General features: G+C 36.6%; 1 protein-coding gene and 1 pseudogene across 1 annotated transcript; one reads left to right on the top strand and one right to left on the bottom strand.

Moving 5' to 3' along the window:
• Positions 1-4,061: 4,061 nt before the first annotated feature.
• LOC143578106 (FT-interacting protein 3-like) lies at positions 4,062-4,448 on the bottom strand. The gene has a single exon (XM_077061770.1). It carries the CDS (start codon positions 4,446-4,448, stop codon positions 4,062-4,064), a length of 387 nt encoding a protein of 128 aa, XP_076917885.1.
• Positions 4,449-4,727: 279 nt separating this feature from the next.
• Positions 4,728-16,291, top strand: part of LOC143578102 (vacuolar sorting protein 18-like) — a 50,820-nt pseudogene continuing 39,256 nt past the window's right edge.

Below are 16,291 nucleotides of genomic sequence, written 5' to 3'. Positions count from 1 at the left end.
ATCGTGTGTACGGTCATAGAACCCTTGGTACCGCTTGATTTCATGAAAGTTCTACTGTTGTTATAGCTGTTTGCCTGTTAGCTGGTTCGAAACTGTGATTATTACTTCTTGTTCGTTTGGAATTGTGAAGTTATATCTTGTTTGGTGGTGATCAGTGGTACACCATTTGAGAGGTTCATAATCTCGTGTTGGGTAAAGTTATTTGCCGGGATAGTACGAGTGGGGTTTATCTCATGGAGTGTTGGTGTGGCATGGGTTGGGATAACAGGAACAGTGGGAGCTGGGCATAGTCGACTTGGTAGGTTGCGTAGAGGTGAGACATTTTAAGAGTCGATGTCGAAAGGTTTGGAATTCTGCTTTTGAGAATGTATCTGGGGTTGATGCATTGAGACTCAGTGAAGGCGGTGAAGACTCTTGGGTTCAAGATTCTAGTTTGCTTTATTTCTTGTTACTCACTTCAATGAAGCATTTGTTGAATCTTTTAGTTAAAGACTTTTGGAAGATACGGTCTCTGTATCGTCGGAAGAAGTGAACCAACTTCCGAGTTATAAGGTCTTGGCTCGCTGAATCGGGTAGAGCTAAGGGGTTTCAGTTTGCAGACATGAAGCCTGGAGCCACAGTGATGTTAGCTTGAGCGTATTCGGAGGTCTGAACATGTTCGGGGTTTTGGTAACAGTGGGAGCACGCGGTGTGTTCTAGGTTTGTTTCCAAAGGGACGTTGAGTTCGGAAGACTGGGAAATCCGAATGTGAAAATCTCTCCTGGTATAGTCTGCTGATTTTTGGAGAGTGATTATCCTCTGGAAGTCTTTGGAGCCGGTAGTGTGAGTAAGTGAGGGCCGGTTAAGATTGAGGATGAGCCATTGGCGGGTTTTGTCATGGCTGGGTCTGTGATGACCGGATTGGAGCTCTCGGGAGCTTCAATGGGCCTTTCAGGTAACTGATGGGAAGGGGCGCTGCAACTGGTGTGGATTGGTAGAAATCTTAGTTTGTTCCTAGAGAACTGGAGGCTTGGAGAACTTCTTTTGTTGAAGTTTTAGCTTGTTCTTGGAACTGGAGGCTTGGTTGATTTCTATTACTGAAGATTACTAGAGTTACTGGATGAATGAGATTGTTATATTTACTTGGATGGCAGGCTGGAATTTATCGCAAGGCCTTCAAGTGGGAGATTGTTGGGTTATGAAGGCCTTTGGGCCGGTTTTATTAGAAGGCCCGGTTTTGGCTCCTAATTATGTTTAACCCTAATCTTGTTTATTATATATATCCCATCATGTAATTGTAATCTTGGTTCTGAGCTAATAAGAAAACCTAGTTGCAGCCCGTGGACGTAGGTCCCCTCGCGGGGACCGAACCACGTTAAATTCTTGTGTCGTTTATATTTTCGTTTATGTGTGTTTATCGTTGTGCATGTGTGTGCTGTTTCGCTTCCGCGCGCCGCTTTGTTCCTAACAGGTAAGTGGTATTAGCAATACCAATAATCTTAAATGTACATATATAATATATATATTTTCAAATTCAAATATTGTATATATTTTGCAACTTCCATTGTGGTGTACTGGTACAAAGTGATTCAGGTTTGATTCCCACTGGCAACACTTTGGAGGGGACATGGTTGCTCAGTAAAGGAGGATCGGGATCATTGTGATCTCCGGTTTTACCACAAGTGGGCCTTCAGGCGGGCGGGTTGTCCCACGGAACTAGAGATAACTTAGTGCGCTTAAGGTATCTGTATGGCTGGGTTAGGCCAACTGGCGGCGGCATACGAGGTATCTAGGCAATTCAATGTTCACCGTTCAAAACAAAAAAAAATATTTGTATATTTTAGGTAGTCAGGATGTTGTAACCGTAGCTTATTTTGCTCCTTTATTAGTGCTTGTAATTATCTATGAATACCACCTTTGTGGTTAATCAAAAGTGAAGCCATTCCAAATATTCAAAACCAATTCTCAATAAGTGGATCATAGGATTTAAAAAGGCTGTCTCATGACGTTTCTGGGAGGATTTGGTAAGGAAAGCGGGCCACCTTTGTTTTAGTAATCTATTTATGAAGAATATATTAAGAAAGTGTGATGCAAACTCTAATATTAAAGTGGGTATCTTTTTGTTTCATTATCGGTATTGTAGGTTTCTATATGTGTATTTTGATTATCTTCTATTAATTTTTCATTTCGTTGCTGGAATCAGTGCCAGGTCTTAACATTGATAGACGATCAACTTGATTACAGTGAATATATCATGTGGGGTCGTGCTTATCATTTGTTTCAGCGAGGATATATTAAGCGTTTGGAACTACAATGCATCTGATAATCAGGTAAAAATTACCATATCATCTTATGGTAATACCACATGTTTGCTTCTTTGCTTACACAGTTACACATAAAAGATGACAATCCAAATGCTCATTGTATTGTCCAAAAGAATGATTTAGGCATATCCATTCTAAAAAGAACCATTTCAAATGGGTCAATTTGGGTTGTTTTAAAAATTAAATGGGTTGGTTTGGGTCAAAGATTATAACTAAATGGGTCAAAATGGGTCATTTGAAATTTCATCTTGTTATTTTCGAGTCAAAATGGGTCGACATATTCAATGAGCATTTGGAGTGTCATCTTGACCCAAACCATTTCAAATGGGTCAATTTGGGTTGTTTTAAAAATTAAATGGGTTGGTTTGGGTCAAAGATTTTAACTAAATGGGTCAAAATGGGTCATTTGAAATTTCATCTTGTTATTTTCGAGTCATAATGGGTCAACATATTCAAAGAAATGGGTCGATGTGGGTTAGTGCCCTAAGGAAACGTGGCAGGTTTTGGATTGGTATGGGTTCCGCATGAGACAGGTTTCGGCACGAAACGGGTTTGAGATTGGGACGGGTTCGGTTCACGTTTCAAGCCAACACGAGTTTTCACACAGGGCGTGCTTGGTTTTGGTTTCTTTTTGGTCAATTCCGGACTCATTTTTGGTTTTTTGTTTCGTTTTTGTTCACTTTTTTAGTTTCGTTTTTGTTCGGTTTCAGTATTTTTAGTTTCGTTTTGATCGATTTTTTTGATTTCGATTGATTTGGTTCGGTTATGGCTTTTTGTTTCATTTATGTCGATTTCTCAGTTGTTTTTTTATTATTATTTTTTTATGGAACGAGGACGACGGAGGAAACATTTTGGTTTTTTTACTTTTTTTGTTTTTGATTTATATTTTGAGTTATGATTTTTTTATTATTATTTCTTAATATTTTTTAAGGGGTTTTTAATCTTAATAGAAAACTCCTCAGAAAAATAAAAAAAATAAAAAAATCACAACTCAAAATATAAATAAAAAACAAAAAGTATAAAAATACAAAAATGTTTCCACCGCTATTCTTGTTCCAAAAAAAAAAAACCGTTCCAACCCTAACCTATTCTGACCCAAACCAAAACAACCTTTTTTTTAGTTGTCCCATTCTGACCCAAACTCATTTTGACCCATGACCCATTCGACCCAACCCAACCCATTTGCCACCTCTACTAAAAAGTTATGTGTAAATGAGTTAATCCCCCACTTGTGACCTAGTGGTAAGAGGTTTGGGTCTCTCCAATGGAGACCAAAGTTCGATTTCTACTTGTGCCACTTTTGATATATTATGGCAATGAAGGTTTTGAGCTAAGCCTTGTGTTAGATTTTGAGCTCAAACATTTAGTTTCAGTTTTTTCGGTTTTTGGATTGGGTTTGGTTCTGTTTCGTCTTTTCGGTTTTGCCATTTGAAACTTTTGGGCTGAAAAAAATGCCCCAAATAATTAATTTGGGGTTAATTAATAAGTAATTGATTATTATAAATCTAGACTAAAATATTTGGGTTGCTTTATTTATGAAATTTTTACGAAAAAGAAAATCTATAAATTCAGTTAGTGATTACAAAAACATAAACCTAAACCACGGGTCTTTGTTTCAGTTAAGTTTTGGATCGGTTTATTATTTAGTGTGCACCCCTAGGTATTAAAGGGTATTGGACTGCAATTACCAAAACCCGTCACATAACCGAACACATAAACATATAATCCAAATCGAACCACTTACATCCCATTGCTTGATCACAGCATAGAATCAGTCTTAGCCGGCAGCCTCCTGAAGAAATTAAGCGGGACACCTGGTAACTTATGCCTGAACTTGGGGTGTCTCAACACATAAATAAGCGCCAAAACTTGAAATGGTGTCACATAAAGCACAACCGCAACAGCCAAACAAAATATCAGAAACAATGCAGTAGCCCTTGGATCCCGCCAGCTCAGCAAAGCCTGAAACCATTTCCCTTGAGTCGCCAAATCCCCAACCACCGTCTGAATCCGCCCCGCAATACTCCTTAACCGGTCATACTGCATTCTCACCACATCCGGATTACGGTTAGTTGGAAAGTTATCAAACTCCTCATCAAGTTCACCGGGATGAGCGTTATCTGCACAGGACAGTCGTGTGTCCATAATAATAATAATAATAATAATAATAATAATAATAATCATAATCATAATTGTAATAGTAATAGTAGTAGTAGTAGTAGTAGTAGTAGTAGTAATAATAATTATTATTATTATTATTTATTTGTAATATAGGAAACAGGCGTGTATCTAGCAACGGCCTGATTTTGATTTTTATCAATCCTGTTGCTTGATAAAAGTCTTCAATGAAAGTATAAATCTATACATGGGTTGGGTTGGGTTGGGTTGGGTTATATTCACTCCTTGTTTGTTGATTTAGGGTTCCAAAATTGGTCTCTGGGGAAGATGGATTACAAAAGGCAGATGTTTACTGTTGATCTTCTTGAAAGATATGCAGCAAAAGGCCATGGAGTTTTTACCTGTATGGCGTCTGGAAACGATGTCATTGTTCTTGGAACCAGTACTGGGTGGCTAATCAGACATGATTTTGGTGTTGGTGATTCTTATGGTAATCGATCTCATATGCTTTGCTTTGTATTCTTGTTTAAGTACTAATCATGTATATTTGTCGTTGATCATGTGACTTTAGATATTGATCTCTCTGCAGCTCGTGGTGATCAATCTTCTATTCACAGAGTGTTTGTTGATCCTGGAGGCAGTCATCATCTTGCCAATGTAATTGGAAACGGATACGTACTACATGCACGCAAAGTGGCCAAAGCCTAGAGTGTTGACCAAACTTAAAGGCCTTGTGATCAACACTGTTGCCTGGAATAGACAACAGATAACTGAAGGTTACTTAGAATTTAATAATATTTTAATCTTCCACCATCACATGATAAATTATCACTTTCTTGTATGTTACAATAAATACTGGTTTTTTATAACAGCTTCCACACGAGAGGTTATTCTTGGTACTGATAATGGTCAACTGCATGAAATTGCTGTTGATGAGAAAGACAAGAGGGAGAAATATGTAAAATTTATATTTCAACTATCTGATATGCTAGAAGCTTTTAAAGGGCTGCAGGTGTCTTTTCTTTCTAAAGTTTATTTTTTATTCATGATCTTATAAATATGATTTTTTATTAACTTATGTATAGATGGAAACAGCTAGCTTCAACACTGGAACTAGATACTATATTATGGCCGTAACTCCAACAAGGCTCTATTCTTTTACGGGTATCGGATCTCCAGAGCTAGCTTCAAGAAACCCTAATACAGACAGGTAAAAAAGTTTGAAGCTTTAAGATTTTTTGCATAATTCAGACAGGTTTAAAAGTTTGAACCTTTTAAGATTTTTGCATACATCTTCACATCATCTGGTACAGGGAATGGCTCATAAGGCCATCCAAGGTTTTGTCTGATTGCATCACCCAAAGCTGCACCATGGACACTATGAATTCGCCTTGTTTGGTGACCCAAAATCGATTGTTGTCGTCGGTGACAAGGCGACCCAAAATCGATTGTTGTCGCCGGTTGTCACCTACAAGTTAGAAGAAAACCTCAGGCAAAAACACCAAAAGATGCCAGATTTCTTTTGAATTCAACAAAATCATATGGTTAGTTATCTTGATCAAAGTAGGCTTATAAGCCTCAACTTTAGCTTCTTTACGGATTTCATCATAACCAGTATTTCCATTCGTCATCCAGATTAAGTTCCCACCCAAGAGCTTCAAACCATTGGTCAATGCAGATGTGGGTGTCATCATGTAGTGCAATCAGCTTTCCAAGTCCCTAGTGGCCAACAAGTTAACACGCTTGGTTTGCAATCCCTTCCATTTGACAGCCATCCCCAAGAATGTAGCATCTGAAGCAGAACCCGCAAACCTTTGTGGGATATAGTTGGACATGTAAAACACCCAAAAAGAAATTTAAAATCTTACGTGTAGTGGTTTAACAACCTCGGCATCAGGTTTGTTGTAACGAGCAGCCAAATGCTTCCCAGACCAACAACATTGGCAATACCTTGACCGAAAGGACCTGATAACAACAATACTAATTAATACGGGGTGTAATTCACCCTAACTTAAACAACCGGAATCATAAACAATGAAACATAAAGGATAATTAAACAACTTTATTATGAATCATATTCAAACAAAAATTTAGGTTTTTGAACTTTAAAAATTGTTTAGTTTCAGTTTTATTCGGTTTTTGGATTGGGTTTGGTTCTGCTTCGTCTTTTCGGTTTTGCCATTTGAAATTTTTGTGCTGAAAAAATGCCCCAAAAATAATTAATTTGGGGCTAAATCTTTTTGTTAATTAATAAGTAATTTATTATTATAAATCTAGACTAAAATATTTGGGTTGCTTTATTTATGAAATTTTTACGAAAATGAAAATCTATATTACAAAAACATAAACCCAAACCACGGGTCTTTGTTTCAGTTAAGTTTTGGATTGGTTTATTATTTAGTGCGCGCACCCCTAGGTAGTAAAGGGTATGGGACTGCAATTACCAAAACCCGTCACATAACCGAACACATAAACATCTAATCCAAATCGAACCACTTACATCCCATTGCTTGATCACAGCATAGAATCAGTCTTAGTCGGCAGCCTCCTGAAGAAATTAAGCGGGACACCAGGTAACTTATGCCTGAACTTGGGGTGTCTCAACACATAACATAAATAAGCGCCAAAACTTGAAATGGTGTCACATAAAGCACAACTGCAACAGCCAAACAAAATATCAGAAACAATGCAGTAGCCCTAGGATCCGGCCAGCTCAGCAAAGCCTGAAACCGTTCCCCTTGAGTCGCCAAATCCCCAACAACCGTCTGAATCCGCCCCGCAATACTCCTTAACTGGTCATACTGCATTCTCACCACATCCGGATTAAGAACCGAAGAGTCGATCTCCTCTCCTTTTGCAAACTCAATATTTCCAAGATGAAGAATTGCAGCTACAACCCTAAATATTGCATCCTGAAAAATCTGTGAAATGTTAGAAATAAAAAAAAACAAGAATAATAATAATAATAAGATATATATGAACCTGTTCTTCTTCACTGATTCCAAGAATGTCCATTGCTCTTCTGGTAGCAAGATATTCATCTTACGCCTTCAAGCTCAAACGATTTTGACTGATTTAAGTAATGGTATGACTGTGGACTTTCCAGTTTAAACTTTTCTCTATCCTGCAAATTGAGAAAAAATTGCACCTTTTGAGTATCAAGTCCTTGAATTTATGAATATGAGTTTTATTTTCTTTTTTGTATTTTATTTTTATTATCTTTATCTATTTATGTATTGTTATTATTATGTGTTATTATATTTACTATTATTATATTACTCCTGAAATTGATTTCCTTTTATATTCCCTCATATATATGATTTTTAGAGATGAGGGTCAATCTGGAAGCCACCTCTCTATTCTCTGAGATAGAGGTATGGTGTGCCTATTGGTGGGATTCCACTGGGTATGATTGATTGACTGATTGATATATAGTGTAAAAACAAATATAAATTCAAACTCATAGATGAAGAAGACGAGGGTAGTTTAGTCATTTAAATATGTATGTGAAGGCCACGCCACTAAGTCTGCAAACAAACCGAACGTTCAATGAACAATTCATGTACTTCAGCAAAGTCCGTTTATGTTTGTTAATTTAATAAACGGATGAACATGAACAAAACAATTTGATCATTTAGTTAAGCGAACGACGATGAACACATGTCTCATTCATTCATTCATTCATTTAGTTCATGAATGTTCTTTAATGAATTTTCGTTTACGTTGCTTTCATTGTTAATTTGTTCATTTGCTTTCATTTATGTTCATTAGTTTACGTTTGTTGGAGTTCATTCGTTTACATTCATTGATATATTCATTTCATTTAAATATTTTTGGCCCGTTGCAACTTAATTTGGTTTTCATAATTCATAGGCCCAACGCATTGCTACCACAATACTTTTAACTAGGTTTACGCATTATGTTCATTCGTTTACGTTCATGAGCCATTCGTTTATATTGTTGACGAACATGCCCCATTCATTTAGTTGTTCTTGTTCGACCATTTGTTCGGTTAAAGTTAAACATGCGAACGCGAAATGCTCCATTCATGTCCGTTCGGTTTGTTAACAGGCCTGCACGCCACTCATATATATTAAATCTCCTTTAACCTATGCATATGGTTTCATTTGTAAAATTTTGGTCAAAGACATGCCATGTGACGAAAATGCCCTTAACTGTTTTGTAAAGACAAGCACTTTAACCTTATAACACATTGGCACCTCATCAAAGGCACTATTGTCTGGCCTTGTTGTCATTTGACATTTGGTATAAACAAAACCAGATGCATACTGAAAAAAATACTAGGAGTCTTGGACAATTTTCATGACCAGAAGCTTACAATAATGAATCATTGGGCCCGTATATGTAACCCTAGGATCCGGCCAGCTCAGCAAAGCCTGGAGCCATTTCCCTTGAGTCGCCAAATCCCCAACCACCGTCTGAATCCGCCCCGCCATACTCCTTAACCGGTCATACCGCATTCTCATCTCATCCGGATAACGGTTAGTTGGAAAGTTATCAAACTCCTCATCAAGTTCATCGGGATGCGCGCTATCTGCACAGGACAGTCGTGTGTCCAATAATAATAATAATATTATTATTATTTCTAATAATAATAATCATCATCAAACAAGTGCTTATTTACCTTGCCTCTGGTTTTAGATTTGAGAGCAGGAATATTAAGATGAATATTGGTCTCGGAGAGGCAATTATGAAGCGAGCTTTAAGCAGCATTAATAACTTCATCTCTACCGTCACTGCTTGTTAAATTATTCAAACCCGCTTCGTGTTCTTGCTGCTGCTGCTTCGTTGCCATTACAATCGATACCTTCGGCAAACTGTTCGATGATGATGCCTCGGGTTTTGGTAGGGGTTAAGCTGCAATACACGCCACGCCATTTTGTTAATGAATTTGTGGTTAGGAAGCTTTAGTAAGAATTAGGTTTGTTTTGAGCATGTTTTTTTTACACAGTTTAATTATTCCATTTTGGTATTTGACCAATTTTGACCATTTCATTTTCATGTATTTGACATGTTTTCACCATTTTATTTTGGTATATTTGACAGGATTCTATATTAAGAAGCTTTGGCATTTCCAGGAGTGTAATGGCTATGATCTTTTGGCAGGAGTCTTCGAATCACCTTTTGAAATTGGTCGTTTGTGTAAGAATGGAAGAAAGAAAGCTTGATCGAAAATCAATTTGATTTGGGGGTTTATTATTTTTCTCAACAAAGATTCTAACGGGAATGACGCCGGGGGGGGGGGGGGGGGGGGATTTTCGTTTTTTTCGTTTTTATTTATATTTTGAATTATGATTTTTTTATTATTATTATTTTTAATTTTCTTTTAAAAGGTTTTTTTTTTATCACAAATCCTTCTCAAAATTCTGTTTTGTACCCCTTTTATATTTTAACTTTTCCAATACATGATAACTAGTGACTATCTATACTATTACTTGTTAGTGGAGCATGGCGGAAACGAAACAATAACCGATAACCATGCACATACACGACTCGAGGCGTCATAACTTATTATAGTTATTGAGGTTGCATTATAAATTTTAATGAATCATTAAGTTTATTTAGATAACCATTTTCGTAAACATCACTCGAATAGATTATTAATCATCTTATACGCATTTTTATGTGACAAATGTGGTCATAGCTTATTATTGCTCATACGTGTTAGTACCATCATTACTAGCTCTACTTGTAATATTACTTGTTACTATCTTAAATAACGATAATGACGTAGTTGTAATATAGTTTTGTACAATCTAAATACTTTATTTAACTTAAACACTTTATTTAAAGAATGAAGTATAAAGTCATAAACCCATTTTATAAAAACAATATTTATGAAAGTAACATAAAACATTATATTTGGTTAAACCGGCGTACAATACTTACTTATCTAATTTGTCATGAAGATATTTCAAATAACGGTAATGATATATAAATAACTACTTGCATAAAATTATTTTTAGAACATGTTTTATTTAAAGTAATTTAAATAAGACATAACTATTTAACGGTTAGCTTTAACCGAACGCTTAACCGGTCTTAGAACCAAACTTTATTATAAACCATGCTTTTTGAACTGAAAGTTTAACAAATCATTATAACTTAAAATAATGTATTTCATCATAAGGTATAAACATTTTACTTAGAAAACCGAACGATGCGCATCTACGCGATATTTTCATTCTAGCTCATACAATAGACGCTAGTAAATGAAAATACATAGAATAGTGTTTTCTTATGAAAAGTATAAATAAAGTTCTTTATTTTAATAATATAGAATATTTTACTTACTTGCATTGCCTTATTTTTGCAAGAAAAGACAATTGAACGCGGTTTACGGTTAAACCGTCATGGACCGAACAAAGAGTTTTATAAAATATAAAAACATAAGCTTTTATAACATTTGGTAAGTTATTTATTATATACCTTTGTTTATACTTTAACTATAAACTATTTGAAAACATTCGGTGGAATTTCTATACTTAAGTTAATGCATTTTGCCACTTAAACGAAGTACGGGAACCGAGACCATGCATTTGAAACTTGCTGAAATTAGCAGAATTGTAAATGATATATGTTTATTATAAATGCGAAGTCGTTTGACATCCGAAACTTAACGGAAGTCAAACTTGTTAAGAATAGTTACTTTGTCGAACTCGACAAAGTTGCATATTATGATGCTTACTTATTATACATGAATTATGTGACTTAATATGTGATACCAATGCTATAAACTTATATATGTGTGAACTTTCTTAAGAAGGAAACTTTGTTTGTTTAAAGCCTATTATGTTAGTTAACACTTGGGGCGACTTATACATAATACTAGAGATTGCTATTAGAATCTATATTAACATTAGGGTTTATCCATCACAAATTGACATGGGGAACCAAACTTATATTACTAGACAACCGAATATAAGTCACTACACTTCAACATACCAAACGAGCTCAATCGAACGACAACGCCAATGACAAATGTTACATTGTTGTCAGATTACTTACCACATATATATACTAGGCATACTTGGTGGTGTCTAGCATTGTTGCAAGCTCATAGGTCATCATCTATTTACACATATTGCATACGGACTGAGGTAAGTTTCGTGCTACCCCTTTTTACTTAAACTTTTTGGGCTGGATACATGTTGGTTTTACTTATGGTGTAATGTTTATCAAGACTTGTTTTCTGCCATATTTTTGTCCCACTTTAAATTACGCAATCATTAACTCAGGGAGTGAGCCTATGGCTCGTATGGGTAGTACTATTTGGAAGACCTCCACGCACAGTGACCCTATGTCGGGTAAACCACACTGAGGTCTGCGGACCGTTGCGGCATATGACCTAACGTTTGGATTATTGCTTGGCAGAGTAATAACGGGGACGGGTGCCGTTCGGTTGTAAGTCGAGGGGAGGCTTATGATTGAATGCAGGATTGATTGTGGACTTGATTGATGTGCACCATGCTTTATACTTACATATACGCAAACTAGCGCGCTGCTATAATTAACTCTTTTATGTGTATGTGAGCTAAATTCACGAACTCACCAACTTTTTAGTTGACGCTTTTTAGCATGTATTCAGGTACCTTATGGATAGCAATTTGGATTAGCATGGTAATGAGTATGCCTAAGGATAGAGGCGTATGCCGAACAAGAACAATGAAGATTAGATGCCAAGGAGATTAGAAAAACCTAACACGGATTGCAGCAGTGTCAGAGAAGAGATAGTTGTGTAGTTACACCTTGTTTTAAATACATAGTACATACATTGTAGCTCATTTTTATTAATGATATTCCGCTGCTTACATTGGTACCAATTTGTACATAAAACGACCAGACCCCCATGACAGGGTGTGACAGTAAATATTACAATGATTAAATTTAAATGTGTTACTCACTAGATAAGATAATAATATACTATTGGAGTTGTAGAACAATGAAAATACAATGGAGGAGCGGGAGACAGGCGCTATCATGACCGAAATAAGTGAATGGGAGATGGTCACCAGTTTGTTTTTAGATTGTTCCATCCGTGTAGTAAATAGCATGACAATGTTTTCCTAAAAGTTGTAGCATACATCTACCTCTACCTATACTATTAAAGCAACACAATATTTTCACATGTCGTTCAGTTAGATCCTCCACATAGGCTGTCAAGTGCACAAGTTTCTATTTTTACAATTTCCCTTTCATGAAGCATAAAATGAAAAATATGTTGTTGGTGAAAATCGAACTGACTACCTTTCTTATAAAATGTTTGTGGCTTACCAACTCAACTATGATGAATCGATGTTAGCCTTATCTTTCTTAATTGCTATAGATTCACAACATTCCATTTTGTTTTATTTTTTTAGCCACCCGTGTATCACACGGGCTCTATCCTAGTTTAATAATAAGTGCGCTCGGATTAATATATGATGCCATTGTCGGTTACAACTTGTGCCCTCCCTCTGCGTTCGTCTTAGAAGGTGAGTTTTAGTCTTTTATTGTTGCTTAACGACGAACACGTTTAAGAAAATGAGCGTGTTCATGTTCGTTAACAAACGTAGACGAACATAAACAAATGAATATAACTGAACATATATGAACGGATGTAACAGAGCGAACACCAATTAAAAGTAAACGCGAATATAAATCTGTTGGGCCTAAAAATTTAATAAAAGCAGACAAGATTGCAATCGGTGATACGTTAATTTAATAAAACTTGACAAAATTTAACGAGCCTAACACATAAATGAATAAATAAACGAACAAACGTACAATAGCAAACGTAAACGAACGAACATTCACATACATAAGTGAACGAACGAGACATGTGGTCATGTTCAACTAAATGAACACAATTTTTTTTATCGTTTATTAAGTAAAAGAACATCCAGCTGAACAATTTACTGAACTTTCGGTTCGTTTACAAACCTACCAATTAGAACCAAATAAAACAGTATCCTAATGAGAAGTATTAACGAAAAAGACAACAGAACAATACCAGGATTCATAACAGCATTAGCAGCAGCCAAAAGCTCAGAATGCTTTTGACGTGTTTACGTTTGGCGGCCCGAGAGTTTTCGTGTGGCAGGACGACCTATTTTACTGTGAACACATCATCAACATTTGAGTTTTATTAATGTTTTATTTATTATATGAAACTTTAAACTTTTATAAGTAACAAAGGACATGAAAGTGAAACCATTTCTAAGCTGTTTGTCGGATCGTGCAGAGGCTAAACCCCTTGTGGTTCTATGATGCTTCGCGTTCAAAAGCTTATTTTTTCTGGCGGGCCCGACTAAGGTTGACTTCTTTTGACCATTGATTCTATCTTTATCTACAAATTCTTCCGACTTCCCAAAAGATCTGATTTCAGCAGCCCCCGAGTCCTCACTTTCTGATAGTGTAACATTATTATGGTCACCTTTTGATTTAAATTGCTTAGGAGAATTGGCGGGAAATCTTTTTGCAAACCCGCGACCATTTTCACTTATGTCACCGTTATTTAAAGGCAGGAGTTCGCCGTTGGTGGATAAAAGAGGAGTAACGTTTGTTCGTCTAGCTGTCCGTGATATTTTCTGGGGCCTACGGTCAGCCCACTGGGCCACAGGTGGAGATGGAGACCGTGTTGATGGCCCACGCTTACGGTTAGTTGAGGTAATAAGACCAGGGTTTGACCCGTTGGAAATGGTTGCGGGTTGACCGTGGGTCAACTTAGGGACCCCACTTGGCCCTGATCTTGGACCGCATGCAACTGCTTGTGGTTTAGTGGTCGATGAGGGGTACCAGAAATCAAGTCTTGGCGAACATTGTCCCTGATTAACATGATATTGAAACTGCTTTATAGGCCACCCGATTTATGTATCTGTTTTTTATCATTACCGAATCTGGCTAAAAACATGCATAATGACAAAAATGACCTCAGTTGTTTTCTAAATACAATAGGTTTAACCTATAACATGTTGACAATCATCAAAGGTGCTTTTGTCTTTTCAAACTCGTAAGGGCATTTTTGTCATTTAACATGCATTTGGTACACCACCCAAGTATGTCTTTCGTTTCATTGATACCAATGCAGGCCATAACCACGCAAAATGACAAAAATGCCTTTTTAACTTCGTCGAAAATACAAGTTTAACCTAGAATATGCCGACACCTCATCAAAGGTAACTTTTGTCTTCCTTAAAATTTTAAGGGCATTTTCGTCATTTTAACAAGTTTTGGGCTAAAATTTGTGGTAGAAATGAGCCACATAAAGGTCTGACATTTGTCGTAGTTTGATCTCGTTTGTCATGCAGAACTGATGTGTTATCCTGCTCGGGCCTCGGGATGGAAGAACGCATACTTGCCATTTGCAGCTCCTGACCTACATCAAAATATTGACTTTTAATTAAAAAGTCAACGTTAAGCATAACCTATAATCACAAAACATATTACCTGAACTCATCATTTAACCTAGACCTTGAACCAGCAAGACTCCTTGAATGCACCGGTTTCGCCAACACTGAGCTCGTACCCGGTGGCTTTTATAACCGTCCGTTTTTTCTTCATTGCCAATGTTCCATCCAGACCCTGAATTGCATCTTTTCTACATAAGATATAGTCTTGATCACAATTTAAGTTTTAAATATGTGATTAACGGATAAGATACAATTATACAAACCCTTTGATCTACCATAGACGTTCTGGTTCGTTTGTTGGGAATGACATTTTTACCCCTCTCTTCAACCTTCGGCTCAAAGGTTTGGCTACCAGAAAAAGCATCGGGTCGAGATCGTTTCCTCGAGGGTATACTTGGAAAACATTTGTTGATCACTGGCAATACATCACTAAAAACCTTCACTCTCTCCCTGAAAAGTGAAAGATTGTTATGAACTGAATCTTATACAAGAAAAGAAACAAACTTTTTTTAAAAATTACCTGGCTTTAATAGTTGACTCGCGAAGACCGACCTTAAGTCGTTTAAGATCCTCGGGGGAATAAAAAGGCAGCTTGCTTTTAAACAAACCAGACGGTGGCTCATCCGGTGCACAAAGTGCAGCATTTGCAAGTTGTTTATAATCTCCAAAGCGATTACACTTGTATTCAGCAGCCATTGACTTTAGGTCAAACCGCAAGCATTGTAAAAAACTAGTTACATCCTCTTGACTTACATTTACAGTACTTCTTGACATACTTGGAAGTGAAGATAATATTGGATTTTCCATGTTGTCACGAAAACTTGCTGACCTGTCCATCAACACAGCTGTACGGGCCCCACGTTTCCCAAATTTAGATGATGATCCCGTTGCACCAGTTTGTACGCATTATCTGTTTTGTAAACCCTGTCAATACAGTTGTGCATGACCAGTATCAAGGATAGATACATAGATGGATATAGGGCTGTAAACGAACCAAACCAAGCCAAACCGAACCAGGCCTTGTTCATGTTCGTGTGTTAAGCTTTTATCATACAGGCGAACGGTTCAAGAACAGCTACCAAACAAAATTTTTTTGCCCGTGTTCGTTCATTAAGTAAATGAAGTTGTTCGTGAACGGTTCACAAACGAGCACAAATGAACATGAACAACCTTTTATTTGATTAGGCTAACCTAGAATGATCATTGTCAACGATTCGGTCCGGCTGCCAAGTTTGTGTTTGTGTTTTTTGAACATTCATATGTTAAATTTAATTAATCACCTACTCATATATCCTTTTGTTTTATAGTTAAAAATTATGCTGAAATCTACATAACAAGATTAGAAAAGTCATTAAAAGTATTAAAAACCTTTAACGAACAAACATAAACAAGCATTCTTATCGAACACTCACAAACACAATTGAACGAACACGACCTCTGTTCATGTCTGCTCAGTAT

Source organism: Bidens hawaiensis, unplaced genomic scaffold (genome assembly GCF_021521415.1).
Source record: "Bidens hawaiensis isolate Kalapana, Puna unplaced genomic scaffold, B.hawaiensis_p1.1 tig00001461_1, whole genome shotgun sequence".
NCBI classification, from domain to species: domain Eukaryota; kingdom Viridiplantae; phylum Streptophyta; class Magnoliopsida; order Asterales; family Asteraceae; genus Bidens; species Bidens hawaiensis.
This window is presented reverse-complemented; position numbering and strand designations above follow the sequence as displayed.